This window comes from Amblyraja radiata, chromosome 8 (assembly GCF_010909765.2).
Source record: "Amblyraja radiata isolate CabotCenter1 chromosome 8, sAmbRad1.1.pri, whole genome shotgun sequence".
In the NCBI taxonomy this organism is placed as follows: Eukaryota; Metazoa; Chordata; class Chondrichthyes; order Rajiformes; family Rajidae; genus Amblyraja; species Amblyraja radiata.
The window spans coordinates 28,038,315-28,062,518 of NC_045963.1; the positions used below are offsets into that span (position 1 = coordinate 28,038,315).

Genomic DNA, 24,204 nt, shown 5'->3' on the forward strand with positions numbered 1-24,204 from the left:
TCCAAGAAATCCTGAAATGGGAGGGAGAGGAGCCTGAGGTTGTGGTACATATAGGTACCAACGACATAGGTAAAAAAAGAGAAGAGGTCCTGAAAGAAGAATTTAGGGAGTTAGGTAGAGAGTTAAGGAGAAGGACTGCAAAGGTAACAATCTCAGGATTGCTGCCTGTGCCACGCGACAGTGAGAGTAGGAATGGAGCGAGGTGGAGGATAAATGAGTGGATGAGAGACTGGTGCAGTGGGTATGGATTCAAGTTTCTGGATTATTGGGACCTCTTTTGGGGAAGGTGCGACCTGTACAGAAAGGACGGGTTGCACTTGAACTCGAGGGGGACCAATATCCTGGCGGGGAGATTTGCAAAGGCTACTGGGGAGACTTTAAACTAGTATGGTTGGAGGGAGGGACTCAAATTGGGAAAGCTAGCAGTCAGTGTGTGAGGCAGGAGGCAGAGAATGGTAGCACTCTGACCCAAAATGTAGGGGAGAGAGCAGAAAAAGACAATAAACAGAGAATAAGAGAGGGTGGGTTTCTTAAATGTGTATATTTTAATGCTAGGAGCATTGTAAGAAAGGTGGATGAACTTAGAGCCTGGATTGACACCTGCAAGTATGATGTTGTGGCGATCAGTGAAACATGGTTGCAGGAGAGCTGTGATTGGAAACTAAATATTCCAGGATTTTGTTGCTTCAGGTGTGATAGAATTGGAGGGGCAAGAGGTGGAGGTGTTGCATTGCTTATCAGGGAAGATATTACAGCAGTGCTTTGGCAGGATAGATTAGAGGGCTCGTCTAGGGAGGCTATTTGGGTGGAACTGAGAAATGGGAAAGGGGTAGCAACACTTATAGGGGTGTATTATAGACCGCCAAATGGGGAGCGAGAATTGGAAGAGCAAATATGTAAGGAGATTGCAGATATTAGTAGTAAGCACAAGGTAGTGATTGTGGGAGATTTCAATTTTCCACACATAGAGTGGGAAACACATTCTGTAAATGGGCTGGATGGGTTGGAGTTTGTAAAATGTGTGCAGGATAGTTTTTTGCAGCAATACATAGAAGTACCTACTAGAGAAGGGGCGGTGCTGAACCTCCTGTTAGGAAATGAGACGGGTCAGGTGGCAGAGGTATGCATTGGGGAACAGTTCGGGACCAGTGATCACAATACCATTAGTTTCAATATAATTATGGAGAGGGTCAGAACTGGACCTAGGGTTGAGATTTTTGATTGGAGAAAGGCTAACTTTGAGGAGATGCGAAAGGATTTAAAAGGAGTAAATTGGGACAGTTTGTTTTATGGGAAAGATGTGGAAGAGAAATGGAGTACATTTAAAGGTGAAATTTTAAGAGTACAGAATCTTTATGTCCCTGTTCGGTTGAAAGGAAATAGTAAAAATTGGAAAGAGCCATGGTTTTCAAGGGAAATTGGACACTTGGTTCGAAAAAAGAGGGAGATCTACAATAATTATAGGCAGCATGGAGTAAATGAGGTGCTTGAGGAGTATAAAGAATGTAAAAAGAATCTTAAGAAAGAAATTAGAAAAGCTAAAAGAAGATATGAGGTTGCTTTGGCAAGTAAGGTGAAAGTAAACCCAAAGGGTTTCTACAGCTATATTAATAGCAAAAGGATAACGAGGGATAAAATTGGTCCATTAGAGAGTCAGAGTGGACAGCTATCTGCAGAGCCAAAAGAGATGGGAGAGATATTGAACAATTTCTTTTCTTCGGTATTCACCAAGGAGAAGGATATTGAATTATGTGAGGTAAGGGAAACAAGTAGAGTAGCTATGGAAACTATGAGATTCAAAGAAGAGGAAGTACTGACACTTTTGAGAAATATAAAAGTGGGTCAGTCTCCAGGTCCGGACAGGATATTCCCTAGGACATTGAGGGAAGTTAGTGTAGAAATAGCAGGGGCTATGACAGAAATATTTCAAATGTCATTAGAAACGGGAATAGTGTCGGAGGATTGGCGTACTGCGCATGTTGTTCCATTGTTTAAAAAGGGTCTAAGAGTAAACCTAGCAATTATAGACCTGTTAGTTTGACGTCAGTGGTGGGAAAATGAATGGAAAGGATACTTAGTGATGATATATATAAGCATCTGGATAAACAGGGTCTGATTAGGAACAGTCAACATGGATTTGTGCCTGGAAGGTCATGTTTGACTAATCTTCTTGAATTTTTTGAAGAGGTTACTCGGGAAATTGATGAGGGTAAAGCAGTGGATGTTGTATATATGGACTTCAGTAAGGCCTTTGACAAGGTTCCTCATGGAAGGTTGGTTAAGAAGGTTCAATGGTTGGGTATTAATGGTGGAGTAGCAAGATGGATTATCTATTAATTAATTATTTATCTATCTATTTTCTCCAGGAATGTTGCCTGACCTGTTAGGTTACCCCATTATTTTTTGTCTATCTTTGGTATAGACCAGCATCTGCAATTCTAATTTATTACATTATATTATTTGATATCTGATTAGTTTATTACCACAGTGATTATGTATTTTGCACACTATAATGAGTACAGCGAAACTTTATAAAGTAACCAACAAATTTATAGAATATCATGTGTAAAATCTGAGATCATATGAAGTAGCTCTGACAGATATCTTCTTGTGGGATAGTCTAGGAACAGAGGTCATAGCCTCAGAATAAAAGGGCGTACCTTTAGAAAGGAGATGAGGAGTAATTTCTCTAATCCGAGGGTGGTGAATCTGTGGAATTCATTGCCACAGACTACTGTTGTGGCCAAATCAATGGATATTTTTAAGGTGGAGATTGACACATTCTTGATGAGTGAGGGTGTCAGGGGTTATGGGGAGAATGGAGTTGAAAGAGAAAGATAGATCAGCCATGATTGAATGGCGGAGTCGACTTGATGGGATGAATGGCCTAATTCTGCTCCAATGGCTTATGAATTTATTATGAACATATGATGCAAAGTGAAGATTTTGTGGTAGTTTCAGTGTTTCCACTTTTAATGAAATTACCTGAAATTCGGGAAATTCCGGTTGTCTTCGGGTAATTTTAGGGAAATTAAATAATTTTCAATGGTATCCATCTTTAGATAAATAATTTTTAATTTCCTGGCTCCAGCTCATTCACTGCCCCCCCCCCCCACTCCGGCTCCAGCAGACTCACTGCCACACCCTCCCCCTCCCCCCTCCCCCCTGCCCCCTCCCTCCTTCCCCCCACCCCCCCCACCTTCCCCCTTAGCTACCATCTACCTCATTGGAGACCCTTGGAACAACATTTAGTTGGACTTTACTGGACTTTATCTTGCATTAAACATTATTTCCTTTATTCTGTATCTGTGCACTGATTGTAACCATGTATAGTCTTTCTGCTGACTGGATAGCACGCAACAAAAATGTTTTTTACTTTACCTCAGTAAACGTGACAATAATAAACTAAACTAAACATATGCCCATTCAATTCACGCAAACACACTTCTTCCAATATATTGGGCTCTTAATATATGCACCAGCCTATTATGTAGCACCTTGTTAAAATGTCTTATGAAATCTAACTACACTACAGCAACTGGTTCCCCACAATCAACATTCCCTGTCACATCTATATAAAATTGAAGCTAATTTGTCAAACAAGATTTACCTTTCATAAAACATGTTGACTAGGTTTGATTATACTCAGCTTTCGTAAAGGATCAGTTATTTCCTCTTTGATGATTGATTCCAGTATTTGGAAACAAGAGATGCTAAACTAATTGGCCATTAGTATCCCGCCTTCTCTTTTCCTTTTTGAACAAGGCAGTCACCTTGGTTATTTTCCTATCCTCTGATATCCTCCCTGATTTTAATGAGTTAGGCAAATTTCAACCATTGGGTTCTCTCTCTCTGCAACCACTTCCTTTAAAACCATTTAGTGAAAGCCTTCGGGTCCCAGGATGGAAATATCAAATACTAGGGGGCAAAACTTTAAGGTGAGATGGGCAAAGTTTAAAGGAGATGTGTGGGCAACGTTTGTACACACAGGGTGGTGAGTGCTGGACTGCGCTGCCAGGGTTGGTGGTTGAGGCAGATATAATAGTGGTATTTAAGTGGCTTTTGGATAGGCACATAGATATGCAGGGAATAGAAGGATATGGATTATGCACGGGTATATAAGGAATAGTCTTGGTATCATGTTCAGCATAGACATTGTGGGCCAAAGGGCCTGTTCTTGTGCTGTACTGTTCTATGTTCTAGGTCCCTACAATGTGTTTGCTTTAGTCCTGTGAGTTTCACCAATACGGATCCACTACTGATTTTCTGGCATAGTTGTTTACAGAGCCTTGCTGGATTATCTGGAATCAGGAATTCTATCATATCTTGCTCACCACTTCCTTGGGTAGCTTTAACCAAGACAAGATCTCTTCTGAATCCTTCCTCAGTACTTCTGACCAAATCTAAAATAGCACATTGTCCTCTATGAAGCAATCCCAGATACACTCTGTGAATGCTTCTTCTACAAGTTACCTAATTTTGTCCCAGGCTAGGATAGTGTTGCAACCTTATGGCACAAAGTTGTTGGTTTACTTATTGAAGGGTGAATATTGCCAGCCAACTGAACGGCCCTCTCATCAGCTAGTGCCATCCTGACCTCCCATCTACCTGATTGGAGACCTTTGAACTTTCTTTGATCGGACGAACTTGCATTAAATGATGTCCCCTTTACCCTTTATCTATGCACTGTGGACGGCTTGATTGTAATCATGTACAGTCTTTTTTTGACTGGATAGCATGCAAACAAAAGCTTTTCACTGTACCTTGGTACACATGACAATTATGAACTAAACTAAAGTAAATAGTTCTAGGCCCTGAACTGTGTTTTGAGGAGAGGAAAACACTTGTGTGTGATTTCTTTTAAAATGAGAAGGCTTCCACCATGTGATTACAGTGTACTGAAGGCCAGGCATCAAGATACCAGATCCCATGAACCAAAGATACCATGAACCCATGCTGTTAACATTAGAGAAGTCCCAGAAATGGGAAGATTTGTCTTATTTCGTAAACCCACAATGAGATGCAAGAAACTTTATGTTTAAGCATCCTCCATGATGTTGACTGCAGGAGATAAACCAAGCTGCATTGATGAGAACGTTTTTAACTTTTATCTACTTTTTAAATTCCCGCTGCCTATCTCCTTTTAGAGTCATGGAGTCATAAAGCATGGAAACAGGCCCGTTGGCCCAAATTGCCCATACCAACCAACATGCCCCATCTACACTAGTCCACCCGCAGCTCATTCTATATCTCCTCCAGCGGCTCGTTCCATACACTCACCACCCTTTGTTTAAAAAAGTTACCCCTCATATCCCTATTACATCATAGTTTAGTTTAGTTTCGTTAAGTATAGTTTAGAGATACAGTGCGGAAACAGGCCCTTCGGCCCACCGAGTCCGCGCCGACCAGCGATCCCGGCACACTAACACTATCTTACACACTAGGGTCCGGTTACAATTAAACCAAGCCAATCAACCTACAAACCTGTACGATGGGCACCCTGAGGGAGTTCCGCGACCGCTGGGCACCGAGGGGGGTTGAATGTATCCTGGACAAGGATTGCAATATAGTTGTTTAGCAGTTACTTAGCATATTTGTTCGTCTTGTATTATGGTGGTGTTTTGTTTTGTTGTGTTGTAAATACTATTTTAATATTTGAATAAATATTTTTGATTAAAAAAATAAAATTAAAAAAAACCTGTACGAGCTGGTCGAGGGTGATAGCGGAGGCCTCGCAGCAGCCTGGGGCTTAACCTGGATCTGGAACTGCTCCAGTATATTGAGTGCGTGGACCGGACTTTGGACTTTTTGTAAATGTCGCCAAAATGTGTCAACTCGTGCATGTTTGATCTATGCAAAAAGAATTTCACTGTTCAGTGCACACGTGACATTATAGCACCATCGAACCAATGAAAAAGTATTACCAGGAATTAATGGTGCAATGGATACATGGAAACACATGCAATTACAAATAAAAGGAAATATTGCTTATTTTTAAAAATAAGCAATAAGCCATGTCTTCTTCTTGCGTATGGTATGCACAGCCTAAAGTCGTAAGTCAACTTGTTCTATTTGATCTTGCTTGTGCGCGTCGGGTTGATTGCATTAGTCGAAACAGGATGGACCACATGAAGGTTGCAATCTCCCACCCCATTAAGCCATGTCAAGAAAGGTGTAAAAAATGTTCAAGAATGGTTTTAAGATGATACTTAAAGTACATCTCAGGGTTCTGTGCTCAGTCTCCTGCTTTTCTCGATACCCTGTAGCATGCACAGATATAGTTCCAACATCTTTAAATACATTGAAGGCACAATCGTTGTTGGATGAATTACGGGTAATGATGAGTCAGAATATAGGAGGAGGGTCAATCATCTGGTTAAATAGTGCCACAACAACAGCCTCGCTCTTAATATCAGTAAGACTAATGCCCCTGTCCCACTTAAGAAACCTGAACGGAAACATCTGGAGACTTTGCGCCCCACCCAAGGTTTCTGTGCGGTTCCCGGAGGTTCCCGGAGGTTTTTGTCAGTCTCCCTACCTGCTTCTGCTACCTGCAACCTCCGGCAACCACCTGCAACCTCCGGGAACCGCACGGAAACCTTGGGTGGGGCGCAAAGTCTCCAGAGGTTTCCGTTCAGGTTTCCTAAGTGGGACAGGGGCATTAGGAGCTGACTGTCGACTTTAGAAAGGGAAGTCAAAGAACCATGGAGCCTGTCTTAATCGATGTGTTAGTGGTGGAGAGAGTCCACAACATCAAGTTCCTGCGCTCTGAATATCTCTGAAGATTTATCGTGGACTCAACACATTGATGCAATCATCAAAAAAGGCCATCAACACCTCAGATTCCTTGGAAGATAAGAGGAGATTCAGTATGTCAATGAATACCCTCTCGAACTTCTACAGGTATACAGTAGAAATTCAGCAACTTAAATGCCCAGGAACGAAGTAGATTACAAAAAATGATAGACTATGCCTGATCCATCACGGGTACTGACCTCCTCACCATCGAAGGGATCTAAGTGAGCCACTAGCTCAAAAAGACCGAGGGCATCATCAAAGACCCACCCAACCCTGGCCATGCTCTCATTTCACACCAACCTTCGGGAAGAAGGTGTAGGAGTCTGAAAAGCATGACCACCAGGTTCAGGAATAATGTCTTCCCAACAACCATCAGGGTCTTGAACACAAAGCAACGCTAACTAAACAAAGAACTATGGAGTGTCTTTGATTGCACTAAGAGCTTTGGGCTATTTTGCACTAGTATTGTGGTTATTTGCACGTTATTAATTGATTGATTTGTTTGTTTATTATATGATATATATGAGTATTGTGTTTACATGCCAGTTAAGCTATTGCAAATATGAATTTAATTGTTATCCTTGTCAGAAGATATGCCAATTAAACAATTTACTAGGAATGGATCATTGAGGAGATCCAAGTGTTTATCACACCTTGGTGCGGGAATGAAATGAGATTAGTGACAATGTTTGTTTGATGGTAGACACAGATTTGATGGGCCAAATACCTATTCCGGGCTGCATGATTCTCTGAGAAATACATCATGACGTGGCAATCTATTCAGGTAGCTTGGGCAACCTACAACCCAGTAGTATGAACGTTGATTTATCTCATTTCAAGTAACCCGTGCATTTCCTCCCCTCCCCTCTCTCCCCCTCCCTCTCCCACTCGAGTCACCCTACCAGTTTTGTTCGCATCCTTGCATCCTTCTCGTTAGCACATTTTCCCCCAGCCAACAATGGATCATTTTGGGGTCCACCCTTCCTGTGGTCATCTGTTGCTGGCCCTGATTTGTTCTGGCCTTTTCTCATCTCCAGTCTCCCCCCCCCCCCCCCCCCCCCCCCCCCTCAATCTTCTCACCTCTTTAAGTCTGAAGATGGGTTCTGACCCGAAACGTCACCTATTATTTTTCTCTGGAGATGCTGCGTGACCCGTTGTGTAACTCCGGTGTTTTGTGTCTATCTTTAGTATAAACCAGCATCTGTGGTTCCTTCCTACACAAATTCAAGGAGAGGATTTTGACAGGTGGATAGAGCTGAATTTTTTACTGGTATTGATAATTTACATGTTCATTTGCTTTATAATTTGTCTATTCATGTCATCAATCAGCGATTTTAATACCTTGTAGGTTGGTTTTCTGTATATTTGTGGTATTTGTTTCGGAGGATTTCTCCTGGGTGCTCCAGTTTCCTCCCACATCCCAAATACATGCTGGCTGGTTAGATTAGTGGGCTACTGCAAATTGCCCTCAGGGTAGGTGTGTGACATGAGAACCAGGTGAATTTAAGGACAAGTGAAAGATAATAGGTGGCAGTCATTTATCTGGTGAATTAGACTGATGGCTATGCTCAATGCGGACTTAATGGTTTAATAGGCTCCTTCTGCATCATTGGGAAACGTGGGAATAAGTGGGCTGGGTGACGTCAGGCTGCATCTGTGGAGAGTCGAACAGAGTTAGGTCATTTCAATTTAGAACTTTTCAGGTCAATGGCTTTTCCAGTTCTGGTGAAACCTCATCCACCTGAAATGGTAACAATGTTTCTCTCTCCACAGTAGGTTAATTGGCTTGATAAAAATGTAAAATTGTCCAAGTTGGCCGTATGCAGAGTACTGCCCTGCAGACTACAAGGTTCAGAAGATGCTGCCCCACCTACCGAATACTTCCAGCATTCTCTGTGATAACTGAATAGTTGTCCTACTGCTGTCTGCGAGAAATTATCTAGTGAGTTGCCTGCTAAGCTGGTCTAAGGAACGAACAGTCGTGATCACCCTTCATTGGCTGTGAAGTGTTTTGGCATGTCCTGAAGATAATATCATATTTATCCCTGAAGCTTGTAGCAAGTATTAAGCAATTCAACGTTGCACTGAAGTTGGGCTTTGGACGGATGTTATTTGGTTTGCAATCAAAATGGATTAGAAAAGGATGGATCAAAGGAAGATAATATAAACTTCATGCATACATATTTTAAATTAAATGTAAATGTTAATTAAATCTTTTAGATTGTATAGGTAAATGAAAGATTTTTCCGTCTTTGACTTAATATTTCTAACACAATGTAAAGATTATGTAGGATTTACCTTTTATTTACTTTGCTTGCCTTGGTTGGTATTTTTTTGGGTGGGGGGATTCCTGTTTGAGTGAAGAACGGCTGGCAGCAGATCGAACCCGCAACTGAGCCATCTGACAGCATTGATCACTTAAGATCTGAAGAAGGGGCCCGACCTGAAACGTCGCCTTTCCGTGTCTTGCAGAGATGCTGCCTGGCCCGCCGAGTGACTCCAGCAACTCTGTGCCTACCATCGATCACGAACGTCGGAGGTGCGATTCACTGACAGACTCACGCCGCCAAGTGCTGCTTGCCGAATATACACGAAGGAATGGAAAGGTGGAAGAAGTGATCTTTGTACCACAGCCTCTTTAATCACCCATCCAGCAACTTGGTCGGTGGGGAGAACTGCAGGAAACAGTGAACAAAAACAGATTGTGTACTGAAACTATTAGTGATCTAAACCGTACCGCTATCCTCAGGATACATTCAGTAGCAGATTGAGCATAGTTTGTCGAGTATTAAAAAAGTGGATAATTGGGGGAACATGTTATGCTTGGAGTGGAATTCTGATTTGCATTTTGCATTTATGTGTTATGTCTGGGGAAGGAATTGCATTGAATTCAAGTGCATGGCTTGGCACGTCGGATCAGAATGGTGCTTTGATCAGAGGTACATTTATTTGAAGTTGACAGCGCTGGTCTCCATTTGTGTTTGTACTAAGTGCGCACTCAGCCTCCAGTGACAGAACTACTATAATATTCTGTAAAGTCAACATCATGTCAGATCACTGCCGTCTCAGGTACAGACAATTGGGAATTTTATAAATACCATATGAAACAATATAGATCTTAGAGTCAAAGAGAATGAGAAAAAAAAGCAGTGTACCGAATCTCAAACTGCTCGTTCCAGGAATAATGTTGTCAAGAATTCTAGTCTAGAAATGGAAGAGCAATTTTGCTTCTGCGTGAATCATCATAAACATGTTTCATTGTGGTAAATCGCATCTCTATTCAGCTTATTCCTGATGCACTCAAAACAAAAAAATAGTATATTTAAAGATCAGATGTTTTAAATGCTCCAATGCATTTTTTGTTGTTTACTATTTATATTTCAAATAATTAAGGAAAGAGGCCATAAAGATTGGAGTTAAGAGTGAAGGAAAGAGTTCACATCAATTGTTTTCCATGTGCAATACTAAAACCAAAGGAAGGTTGTATTTCTTTCATGTGGTCATTTTCTTTTACCTTCAAGGAGCCATTTTGCATCAGAGCTCACCTCAGGAGTCATTCCACAGATGCAGATCAAAGTGCTTTTGCAAAGGCAATTTGCTGTAATCCAGTGGTGCTGGAACAGAAACGATTTAGCTGCCTTAATTTAAAGTGTCTATGGAACAAAATATCATCAGGATTTGAATAAGAATGGAAAAAAAGATCAGACTAATCCAGAGGCATCTATTTGCCAGCATCTGAAATGGATTTTCAGTGCTAGTACAGTACCCATAGATTGGAAATCCTGGAATAACTGGAACTCCAGAAGTACATGAGTTGAAGGATTAGAGGCTGGGAAAAGAGTTGAGAGAGTGGTGGGGGTCTGGAATGCAAGAATTGAAAAGTTGGTGGAGACGGAACCGCTCTCCATGTTTAGAGTTTAACATGGTGTATACAACTGTAAATAGACGTCTAAGTGGAGTGGGGTTTAGACTTTAGTTGTTAGAGATACAGAGCGGAAACAGGCCCTTAGGCCCTCTGAGTCTGCGCCGACCAGTGATCACCCTGTACACTAACACTAGGGACAATTTATAATTTTTTACCAAACCCAATTAACCTACAAATCTGCACGTCTTTGGAATGTAGGTGGAAATCAGAACACCCAGAGAAAACCCACGCGGTCAAAGGGAAACCGTACAAACTCCATACAGACAGCACCCTTAGTCAGGATCGAACCTGGGTCTCTGGCCCTGTAAGGCAGCATCTCTACCTCTGCGCCACCGTGCTGCAGATTAAGCCATTGAGTCCCCTATTTAGATGAATGACCTCCTATCTGAGTTGTAAAAACACATATGCTTGAGAATAGGGAAGATCTTTAATCCTTTGGTACAATTTTGAAAGGAATAGGGAAGGATAAAGTTGCAAGCCCAGATTAGTCTCCAGCCCATCCACTTGGAAAACTAATGTTCATTGGTAATCAGGGGGTATGGTTGTAGAAAGAAGCGGATGTTTGCTTTCCAGAGTGAGTTAATGATTGAATATTTAGTGCAGCTCTGAGAATCACACTATACCAGAGCGCAACATTTTGGATTTGAAGAGAGACTTCAAAAAATTCCCCCCAAAAAAATAAAGGCATTAAAATTGATCGTAATTCTTTATAGCTGCTTCATTTTAAAAGGGATAGTGATGGCGCAACTCCCTAGTTTAATGTAAATCATCTTGGTCCAATGGTCTCTATTTTTCATATTATATTCTGCCCATTTTTGTCTCATGACAGACGACCATCCTGTAAATGTATCATCTGCCATTAACACCAGCTTTATTGTGATCTGTTTGACAGTATATTAAACAGTTGTCCCACAGTTCCCTGGTCAATGTCCACGTTTAATTAGAGTGAGCTGGCTCCTGTGTAGAAACGAGATACTAAACATCCAACTTAACCCAGTTTGCTTGCACAAATAGAGAAAATATTTAGTCACAAAGAGATTGGTTTAAAAATGTGATCATACACAGGGCACCCTGGTATTCTCTAAAAGCCAGGCTGTACATTAATTTCATACTGGCACCTCATTAAAATGAGTCATGTGCTAATCGGACTGTTTATTGATGCTCGCTGCTATGGCCTGGCTGGCTTTTGGGCATATCTGAACCCAAACCTTAAATGGGTGTGTTGAAAAGGGGCGGCACAGTGGCACAGCGGCACAGCAGAAGAGTTGCTGCCTTGCAGCGCCAGAGACCTGGGTTAGATCCTGACTACAGGAGTTATTACGTTCTCCCAGTGACCTTCTGGGTTTTCTCCGGGTGCTCCGGTTTCCTTCCGCATTCAAAAAAAGTACAGGTTTCTAGGTCCATCATGGAGACTGACATTCCCACCATCAAAGGGATCTTTAAGAGGTGATGTTTCAAAAAGACAGCTAACATCATCAAGGACTCACACCACCCTGGCCAAACTCTCAATTCACTCCTGCCATCGGGCAGAAGGTATAGGAGCCAGTAAACTGTAACATCCAGGTTCAGGAACAGCTACTTCCTTATGTCCTTCGGGCTGTTGAACATTATGAACTCCAAACTCCAACTAATCTCTAAACTACAAACAGCCTTGGTGGATGCAGATACTCTCATTACATTTTAAGAAGCATTTACAGGAGCACTTTAATCAGGAAGCTTGGGCAGCTCACAACCCAGTGGAATGAACATTGATTTCTCTAATTTCAAGTAACTCATGCATTCCCTCTACATTCCCCCCACGCTAGTCATCCTGCCAGTAACCCTCTCGTTTTCACACCTTCCCCAGCCAACATTGGCTCATTATGGGCTCCCCCTTTCCTGAGGTCATCTGTTGCCGGCCCTGATTTATTCTGGCTTTTTCTTGTCTCCAGCTTATTACTCCCCTCTAGTTTCAGTTTGAAGAACGGTTCAAACCCAAAACGTCACCTATTCTTTTGCTTCAGAGATGCTGCCTGACCTGCTGAATTACTCCAGCATTTTGTGTCTATCTTCGGTATAAACCAGAACTGTTGTTCCTTCCTATACATAGAAAGTTAAGGACCAGGTACTGGCAAAGGGGATTAGTATAGATGAGCACTCAATGGTCAGCATAGTGGGATTGTTTGCTATGAAAAAGCAGAATATTGATCAATGTGAATTTTACTATTCTAAATCTACTCATGGTAATATTAATAATGTACACTATTTAATGGAGGTCTGAAAGGGAGCATCACTAAATAATGGTCATATAGTCACGTAAATATATTATTGATTAATACAGTTTTATTTTCCTTTGTTTATAGTGACGGAACAAATCATTGAAGATTTTTTAGGGTGGAACAGCTGGTAGAGCTGCTGCCTCACAGCGTCAGAGACCCACGTTCAATCCTGATCTTGTGTGCTGTCTGTGTGGAGTTCACACGTTCTCCCTGTGACTGCATGATTTTTTTCTGGGTGCTCTGGCTTTCTCCCGCATCCTAAAGACATGTTCATTGGCCTGTGTTAAATTGCCTCTAATATGTACGGAGTGAGTGATAAAGTGGGATAATATAGAACCAGTGTGAACGGGTGATCGATGGTTGCCGTGGACCTGATGAACTGAAGCCTGTTTTTCATGCTGCATATCAAAACTAAATTATTCAGATTAAAAACACTTTTTTTTTACAGCATATTTTATTTCATAACTAAAACATTTAATACTTTAGTGGGATTTTTTTTTGGAAAGTGAATGCAATAAATTTTTATGTGACATTCTTGTGATGGCTTTTATTATAATAAAGAACATTTCTTGACAGTTGCCAACATTTGAAATGGACAAATAGAGAAACATAATTTAATCTTTATTATCACTAAACTTTTCCGAAGATAAGCACCCGGCCTGCATTGAACCACTGGATTTTGCTTTAAATACAATTGGATAGTACATATGCTGTACATTCAAAACTCGTTGTTCAAGTATAAAGAATATTATTACCAAGCTATAGAGCCATAAATCAATCAGGAAGCAAATGAATAATTTGGTACATAAGTAATCACAACTAATTGGACAGTAAAATAATTTTTAGAATGCAAGTGTAGACTAATGGGATAGATTTTTTTATTACATATGACACAAGAATTAAAATGTTCCAACTTCACTAATTTCTTCACAATTATCGCCTCAGAATTCACACATCTTAAAGCTGCACTATAAATGATGGTGAGAAAAAATATGGTAGTCCCAACTTTTTCACTAAATTCTGCCCATTCGCTGAAGACCACACCACAGAATTCAAAAGTCGAATTACTGAAGTGTGGTCAGTTAACTAACAGTATTGTCAGTTAAGCCTGGAAACCAAAAAAGAACACGCTAGGAGTTGCCTCAAAATCTCAACATCGGGTACATCTGCAGCACAGCCGTCTGAATGAGGCTGGACAGATTGACAGGGAAAGGCTTGAATCGAGTGGATGTGGAGAGCATGCTTCCACTCGTGGGAGAGTCTAGGACTAGAGGTTCATAGCCTCAGAATTAAAGGGCATTCTTTTAGGGAAGGAGATGAGGAGAAATGTCTTTAGTCAAAGGGTAGTGAAGCTGTGGAATTCTTTGCCACAGAAGGCTGTGGAGGCCAAGACCGTGGATATTTTTAAGGCAGAGATAGACAGATTCTTGATTAATACGTGTGTCAGAGGTTATGGGGAGAATGCAGGAGAATGGGGTTAGGAGGGAGAGATAGATCAGTCATGATTGAATGGCAGAGTAGACTTTGTGGGTGAATGGCCTAATTCTACTCCTGTTCCTTATGACCTTAAGACAATAATAGTGACAACACTGTTTGCTTGGGGGCCTTGTGGTTTCTTTACCAATCCTAAAGCCTCATAATGTTCCAAAATGCCCAAACAAAAATGCAATTTCTTGTGATTTAGTTAACTAAATTATGAGAGGCAGTGAACTTCCAATGTGTGAAATAGAGTCTGCATAGATAAAATTGTTATGACGCCATTGCTGTACATAGAACTGCTAAGATTGCTTTAAACTGAAGGAATATTTCTGCTTTGATATTATCACCTATGAGTACAAAGGGTTGAAAAATTATACATATTCATATGCAACCCTGCTGTAGGCAAGAGTGAGTGTTTTTTATAACCCATACATTGTGATTTGGAAAGTTTTATCTTAATCCACTACAACCACAAAGACAATAATTATCTACATTTTATTATTTTCATTCTATAAAGGGTAATCACAATTCCTGAAGAATTTGTAAGATATATAAATAATTCAGGCTTTCCTTCTACATTTAATCAGTGTAGATTTAATTATAGTTCTGAGTTACTTATGTTTTACATTTCTCACAAGATGTTTTTTAATGACGGACACCCGTGATAAACCAGGCTACTTCTACAAGTATAGTCTGTGACACAGTTCATAAGAAAGTTGCATTTTACTCTTTATGTAGACATTAAACAAATGTGGCCAACCATTAAACAATTTGGCATAAATATTTACTCAGTTGCTATTAAAAGGGTCTGATGGTCTCTATGTTTCAGGAAAAAAAAGAAAGTGGTGCAATGTGTCCTAATAAAAATACGTCTGAAGAAGGGTTCTGACCCAAAATGGCACCTATTCCTTTTCTCTAGAGATGCTGCCTGACTCGCTGAGTTACTCTAACATTTTGTGTCTATCTTCAGTATAAACTAGCATCTGCAGTTCCTTCCTACACATTACTCTATAGTCATGACTCTTTGACTCTTCCAAATCGATGTCAAGATCAGAGTCTATGCAATGTGTAAAATATCCTTAGCAGCAGCAAAGCTATTCAAGATTGTATCCATCGAAATGGGAAATGAATGGTCATGTTGCAGTTTATCAATCCACAATAGCAAAAAATATCAGTTTGGCATGAAATGGACATTTTGTACTTGATGCCAACTGCTACTGAGTTTGAGGAGATGGAAGCATTTAGTGCTTATGTGAAGCACTCATACTTTCAGAAAGGATTACTCTGTTTGGAAATCTTCTCACTGAAGATGACAACTGTGACCCAACTGTTGTATCGCCGAATGTATCATTTCACAGCAACACTTGAACATAGGCCACTTTCCCATTGATCTGTGGTATTCAATGAGAATAATAGTGTCCCTGGCAGAAGCAGATATTCATCGATTGATTCACCCAATGTCACTGCCTTTGTAAGGAGTCTTGTAAGATAGAGTGAACATGGAAAGGATATCTCCAGTAATGGGAGAGTCTATAACCACAGAGTTCAGCCTTAGAATAAAAGGACATACCTTTAGAATGGAGATGAGGAAGAATTTCATTCTTAATTTATCATTAGTCCCTGTCTCTATTCAAACTGCAACATCTTTCCTGAATTACTTTATTTCTCATATTACATTTTAATTTGGAAGACTACCAATGCTACTGAAATCAGTAGTTTAAACAGGTACTATCACAATGTACAAGAAACAGAGGGTGGAGAACCTGCAAAATCTATTGCTGTGGAGGACAAGTCATTGTGTATTTTTAAAGCGGTTCTTGATTAGTAAGGGCATCAAAGGTTATGGAGAGAAGGCAGGAAATGGAAGGAAAAATAAATCAGCCACGGCAGAGCAGACTCGATGGGCTGAATGGCCTAATTCTGCCCCCATGTCTTCTTGCCTAGAGAGAAATAACTGAAAATAAGACCAATGAACTACAAAGGTTTACCATCCATCTGGAAAGGATAAAATTTAAATAATTCATGCTTGGTGTATTGATTGAGTGTTGAGGGTTTTTTTGTAAAATATGAGCTGTAAAGAATGAAAGTGCCAACAACAGTCACGATCGGTAGAATCACTGGTCTTAATGCCACTGACTGGTATATGGTAGCCATTTTAGTTTAGTTTAGCGATAGAGCACGGAAACAGGCTCCTCGGCCCACCGAGTTTTCACCGACCAGCAATCCCCGCATATTAACACTATCCTACACACACTAGGGACAATTTACACTTATACCAAGTCAATTAACGTACAAACCTGTACGTCTTTGGAGTGTGGGAGGAAACCAAAGATCTCAGAGAAAATTCACGCGGTCGCGGGGAGAACATACAAACTCCGTACAGACAGTACCTGTAGTCGGGATTGAACAAAGGTCTCTTGCGCTGCGAGCGCTGTAAGGCAGCAACTCCACCGCTGTGCCGCCCATTTCATTGAGTTTGTTAGAGCAGGCCGGCTAAAAACCTACCAGCAAGGTCAAAATACCTTCCAAGAAGAACTAGATACCTTCCAGACTAATGCTTAATGTTGTTGCTGACTTAAAAGTGATGTATGAGATTAGGGAGATTCTACAGGAATAAATAAATTTGTCAGAAGGTAGGTGGCTTCTAACTGTTTCTCATGGTGTTGGTGCTCTGCATGACACAAGTCTGTACTTTACCCAATGCTGGCCATCTGAGGCATCTGTTAAACTAAACACCTTTTGCCTTGTTTCACCTGTTATGACCTATTCACAACTAATATAATTACAATATCCTCATTCATAGCTAATCAGGCATTCATAAGTTATATGTTCAAAAGATCAAAAATGCATGGTCTCATAAATGGACCCATGGACATGATCCAAAGAAGCATAAATTAATCTACAGTAGGCTTCAGACTTTGGAGATACAGTGCGGGTCCGCGCCAACCAGCGATCACTCTATACACTAGCACAATCCTACACACTAATGACAGCTTTAATGTACAGCCAATTAACCTACAAATCTGTATGTCTTTGGAATGTGGGAGGAGACCGGACACCTGGAAAAACCCACAAGGTCACATGACGAACATACTAACTCTGTACAGAAAGCACCCGTGATCGAGATCGAACCTGGGTCTCTGCCACTTATGTTTCTTTCTCGTTGTGATAGTACCTGTTTAAACTACTGATTTCAGTAGCATTGGCTGGGTCAAGGAAAGAGCGTTCACGTCACGGCCCTGATTCCACCAATCTTTCCACCACCACGCACAAGAAGCGCAAGCGCAAGTATGCAGATGCCGAGAAGTGTGTTCAGCTCTGGCTGAACAATTTCTAATCTTGTGATGTGGACTTGATAACAAGAAGTAGCATTGGTAGTATTCCAAATTATGATTTAATATTAGAAATAAAGTAATTCCGGAAAGATGTTACAGTTTGAATAGGGACAGGGAATAATGATAAATTCATTAGCCCAGGTATCTTTTCACCTCTGGAATTTGAGCTTAAATCCAAAATATACCAAGAGATGAAATAGACTTTTTTGGCACTTGCTGAGAATGTAACACAGGCATCGGACACACGCATAATTTTCCATCTGTTCCTTTGCACAAGTGTAATGCCATGGGAAGCATGCCAAATACTTGCTTCCAATAAGCACAAATACTTCATTTTGATCGTTAATGTCTCCTCTTTCGGAATCCTGTCAACTCTGGACGTGAAATTAAGATGAACAGTCATTATGGATATCACGTATGGGCGAAAGGCTAATTTGGATTCAGTGGACTGTCCGGATCTGGATCTGGATGTAGTACGCTGAAAAACTCCAGGTAGAGCATCATTCAGCACTGGACAATTTTACATATTATCAAGCCAATTAAGATTCAAGATTCAAGAGAGTTTATTGTCATGTGTCCCTGATAGGACAATGAAATTCTTGCTTTGCTTCAGCACAACAGAACATAGTAGGCATGACTACAGAACAGATCAGTGTGTCCATATACCATTATATAAATATATACACACATGATAAAGTGCAAATAACAGATAATGGGTTCAGAGTTTTGTCCAAGCCAAGTTTAATAGCCTGATGGCTGTGGGGAAGTAGGTATTCCTGAACCTGGTCATTGCAGTCTTCAGGCTCCTGTACCTTCTACCTGGATGGCCAGGATGGTGTGGGTCCTTGATGATACTGCCAGCCTTTTTGAGGCAGCGACTGCGATAGATCCCCTCGATGGAAGGGAGGTCAGAGCCGATGATGGACTGGGCAGTGTTTACAACTTTTTGTAGTCTTTTCCTCTCCAGGGCGCTCAAGTTGCCGAACCAAGCCACGATGCAACCGGTCAGCATGCTCTCTACTGTGCACCTGTAGAAGTTAGAGAGAGTCCTCCTTGACAAACCGACTCTCCGTAATCTTCTCAGGAAGTAGAGGCGCTGATGTGCTTTCTTGATAATTGCATCAGTGTTCTGGGACCAGGAACTCGGACCAATTAACCAAGCCAATTAACCTACAAACCTGTACGTCTGTGGGAGGAAACCGAAGATCTCAGAGAAAACACACGCAGATCACGGTAAGAACATACAAACTCCAAACTCCAGACAGCACCCGTAGTCGGGATCGAACCCGGGTCTCTGGCGCTGCATTTTGCTGTAAGGCAACAACTCTACCACTGCGCCATCTCACTACGAGGGTGGATTGGTGAGGAAGCAGGAATGATGTCACACTGCTAGAGTTTTGGCATATATTTGTGGTCGGTAATAATCAACCTTTGTAGCTGGGCTTTTGTGGCGGCACAGTGATAGAGTTAAACATAGAAACATAGAAAATAGGTGCAGGAGTAGGCTATTCGGCCCTTCGAGCCTGCACCGCCATTCAATATGATCATGGCTGATCATCCAACTCAGTATCCTGTACCTGCCTTCTCTCCATACCTCCTGATCCCTTTAGCCACAAGGGCCACATCTAACTCCCTCTTAAATATAGCCAATTAACTTGCCTCAACTACCTTCTGTGGCAGAGCAATCCACAGTTGCTGCATCTCCCCTGACTGTCAGTCTGAAGAAAGGGTCTTGACCTGAGGCAACACCTATTCCTTTTCTCCAGTAATGCTGCCTGACCCTTTGAGTTACTCCAGCATTTTGTGTCTATCAAAGAAACATTTAGACAGGTACATGGATAGGATATGTTTAGAGGGATACGGGCCAAATGCAGGCTGGTGGGACTAGTGTAGATGAGACATGTTGGTCGGTGTGGGCAAGTTGGGCCAAAGGGCCAGTTTCAATGCTGTATGACCTTATGGCTCTAAACCATACAATCTGGATCATGGCAAATAATCTCTTTTTGTGCTTTTGGGTTTCTTGAAATGTTGAGATTAGTTGCACAGCTCTTATACATTTTGCTTTAAATCTATTATTTCCAATATCACTAATCCATCAGCTGACAGAAAGCAAAATGGATTTTCTAAAACAGACTATAATCAATGAGAGGGATTTAAAATGATGTGGTATGCTCAACAAAAAAGTCAATATTGGGAAGGGAATATGAGCTGGTTTATTAAATCAAGATGAATGAAAATAGAGAGTGAAATATGGACGACTCTGAAAAAGATTGTGCAAAGCACAAAATGCAGTTACCACACAATGATCTGCATCTGAAATGTAATCCCCTTGACATAATTGAAACCAAAATTCAGGTTTTATTTAAGAGATGCAGCGTGGAAACAGGTACGTCGGCACACCGAGTCCATGCGGACCATTGATCACCCACTCACTAATTCTATGTTATCCCACTTTTGCAGCTGGGGGCAATTTGCAGAAGCCAGTTAAACTGCCAACCCAAACGTCTTTGAAATGGGGGAGGAAACCGGAGCACCCGGAGGTAACCCAAGCAGTCACAAGGAGAAGGTATAAACTCCACACAGGCAGCACCTGAGGTCAGGATCAAACCCGGGTCTCTGGCGCTGTGAGGCAGCAGGTCCACTGCTCTACAATTTGCCTTTGGTACATGTGACTGAGGGCAGCTTTTTATCTTATTATAATTATTTTTCTTTAAAGATTCAAAGACTATATTTCATAATTGCTGTTTATTCAACTTCACTTGAAATATGAAGTGAATCTGGAGGTTCAGGTTGCTTTACCTGATGCAGAGATCTGATGAGCTGCAGTGCATTTAGCATGTTGACCAGTGGAACAGATAATCCCTTGGTCACCTGACAAACTTTTTTCATGGATGGTGGGAGATGGTTCTGATGCAAGATCATTTTAACTTTGTTTGACTTTCCTTACATATTTCTACACTCAATCTCTTCTTGCACTTGTTTTTATTCTGTGCAATCTTTGGGTCATCTTTTTCAATATCATCATGCTGACCACATCTTAGGAAACAGTTCCATACCTCCTTACTCAAATTATTATTTTCCTTTTCCATTTTTATCAAGGCCACAGCCTTCCATGCTTGTTGTTGGTCACTGTTGGGACTTCATCTGTTTTATTTGGCTATTTCTCCTGGGTGGAAGAAATATTTTATTCCTGAAAGGCAGATACATTAATACTCCTACTCTCTAGCCAGATTTTTTATTTTATTTGGTCTCCTTATTAATCTCTTATGCATCTGCATAAACTATCGCAGAGATTGTTCAACTTTTCTATTGAGCGATCTTCACCACTTACTAGGTATCCATCACATTGAATTAATCCAATAATACCGTTTTTGTTTTCAATAATGAAAATGCTCTACTTGCAAGTAATGAGTAGGAAAGGAAGGATAATTAGACAAAGATAATAAAGATTTGAAGCCATTGGGAAGAATGTGTAGGAGCATGAAAACTGTAATGTACAAGTTCAGGAACAGCTTCTTCCCTATAACTATCAGGTTATTAAACACAACCTCCAAATAGGCTCTAAACTACATCGATTTGGAGACGTTGTTCTGGCTTTATGCTGTATGTGTGTGTGCGAGTGTGCGTGTGTGCATGCGTATACTGATCATTTTTGTTGTTTATGATGTTTGCAGACTATTATGGTTACATTTCATTGTGCTGCTGCAAGTAAGAATTTAATTGTTCTGTTTCGGGACATATGACAATAAAATACTGTTGTCTCTTGACTCAACATCATATATAAAGGGGTTATTATACTGTAGTGACAGGATTTCCCTTAGATATAATTAAAAGGCAATTGGATAAGTACCTGGATAGAAAAGGTTTAGAAGGATATGGATAATATGTGGGCAAATGGTACTAGTTTAAATGGGTGTCTTGGTCAGCATGGACGTGTTTGGCCGAAAACAGGCATCCTTCCCTCATCAGCTGATCTGAGACTTTCTTCCCTTTCAATGAGTGAGTTGGCAAGTAGACGTGAAAGTGAAAGTAAGATCCTTGAGTGAAGCTAATATTCCTGCAAGAATTCATTTTTTGGTGATTGTCACAACTTAATAATTGAAACACAAGCCTGCTTTACAGCAATATCTGCAACATACTGCCATTTTCTTACAAAGAAAATATTAAAAAAACTCTGAACTGCTTTAAACTCATTATATTTATTTTATTTTGACGACTAGTTATTAAGAAATAAACCTGAAATTTACAAAATATCTCTATGGTGCTGTGTATTTTTAAATAATATTTTTCAAGCAAGATTGGCTAGTCATTTGTGATATCATATAAATGCTTTGACCTTTAAGAACTGAAACTCACTGATTTAATTAACACAATGGTTCTCATCTTGTGAAACAGTATCAAAAGAAATAGTGAAAAACCCAAAATAAATAAAAACCATGTGAAAATAAATGAATGTGAAAAAATAAAGAGTAAAAGACAAACTATAATAAATCTGGAATAAATAGTGAATTCATTGTATTGTATAAAAATAAGACAGAAAAACATAAAAATATTAGCACAGATGACTCCCATCAAGGATACTCTAACAAGCCCTTGTATCTTTCTCTGCTCATTGTCTTTTGTGAAAGCAATATAAACATTTGGACAATATCATATGTACTATGTACTTAATAATTTTTTCTAATATTTCAGTGTATGAATCATAATCATTTAATAATTTTCAGATCTAATCTGGTGTATGATTCATTTTCAAAATGGGAGTTTTAATATTATGGTAAACCTTAACTTGTTATCAATGGAGACACAGCACACAGCCTGGTTGATATGGCACTGTATGAAGGAAACAAAAAAAGATTTGGGGGAACAATCGCCCCTTCTACCCACCCTCTCAATACATGACTGCAATGTCTTTGTGCACACATGGAGGAAACAAAAAGTCAGTTCCTCATTCATGCAAAGAATGGTACAATGTCTTCTTGGTTCAGGATACACAGTGAATTATAACTTTGAACAACTGATCAGGTCCGTTCCTCAGCTGAAGTGCGAGTGAATGCATCAATAAGACTGCACCAGGCTTGTCAACCGCTTTGAAGTAAGTGACTTTACCTGTGCAAGAAAAGCAAAGGAGAATTTGTCAGTGAGACTGATGGCTATGGTAGTCATTCATGTGCAGAAATTAACTTCAAAACCAAATGAACCAACATCCCCATTGAATGTTTTTCAGTAAACAGAAGATGAATGAACTATTAATCTCCACCCATGATATACATAATAGACATACATGGTGACAGAATAATAAATCCCTATATTTGTACTTTGCACTTTCCAATTGCTGTATGGTACTCACCTTTTTTCTCTCAAATAATAAACATATATCTTATTTGGAAACTGTAGTAACCAACATCTCTGCATTCTAAATAATACTGACATTATTTGAAGATAGAGTGTAGTATGCATGCTATCTATGACAGTTCCAAGCTAAATGACAGAAGAAAAAAATAATAAAGTGGGGTCTCAAAATCAATGGGGAGAAAAGCCAAAATTGTCTTTGAAATGCTGGAGTAACTCAACGGGTCAGGCAGCATCGCTGGAGAAAAAGGATCGGTGACGTTTCGGGTCATGACCCTTCAGATTCTGACCCTTCAGATTCAGAACTACTCCAGAACTCTGTGTTCCATCTTTCTTAACCCTGCTGGCTACATTCTCAAAGAACGCTAACAAATTTGCCACACATGGATTCCCTTTGCTAAAACTATGTTGGCTTTGCTTAATTATTTCATGGTGCTTTAAATGTCTAAATATCACTGTCTCATTCATAGGTGTTAGAATTTCTGCCTCCCCTACCCTTCCTTTTTCTTGAATAAGGATGCTCCACTTACAGTCTTCAATATGTTTTGTGTGAACACTTCCATAATCTGGAGATTTATGGAAGTTCACCACCAATACATTCACCTTCTTACAGCCTCTTCTTTTAAGATCCTAAGATAAAGACCAGCAGGTCCAACATTAGCTTTGTCTGCTACTTTTACTCAGTAACAGTGTTTGCTTTACATTTCCATTTCTCTTTTTCTTCTTATTTTCCCCTGTTCACAAGTTCAAAAGTTCACAAGTTGTAGGAGTAGAATTAAGGCATCAAGTCTACTCCGCCATTCAATCATGGCTGATCTCTGCCTCCTAATCTCATTTCCTGCCTTCTCCCCATAACCCTTGACACCTGTTCTAATCACAAATTTGCCTTAAAAATATCCACTGATTTGACCTCCACAGCCCTCCGTGGCAATGTTCCACAGATTAACTACCCTCTGACAAAAGAAGTTCCTCCTCACCTCCTTTAATTCTGAATATCATCGGTTATTCAAATGATTTTACTGTCCTCTACCATAACACAACTATTTGCTCTTTGCCATTT

General features: G+C 40.3%; 1 protein-coding gene across 1 annotated transcript in view; it reads right to left on the bottom strand.

Moving 5' to 3' along the window:
- Positions 1 to 22,004: 22,004 nt before the first annotated feature.
- Positions 22,005 to 24,204, bottom strand: part of rgs7 (regulator of G protein signaling 7) — a 301,511-nt gene continuing 299,311 nt past the window's right edge. Inside the window, exon 17 of the mRNA XM_033025461.1 lies at positions 22,005 to 22,901. Within this exon, the coding sequence (XP_032881352.1) occupies positions 22,851 to 22,901 (51 nt within the window). The 3' untranslated portion in view covers positions 22,005 to 22,850. The remainder of the gene's footprint in view (positions 22,902 to 24,204) is intronic.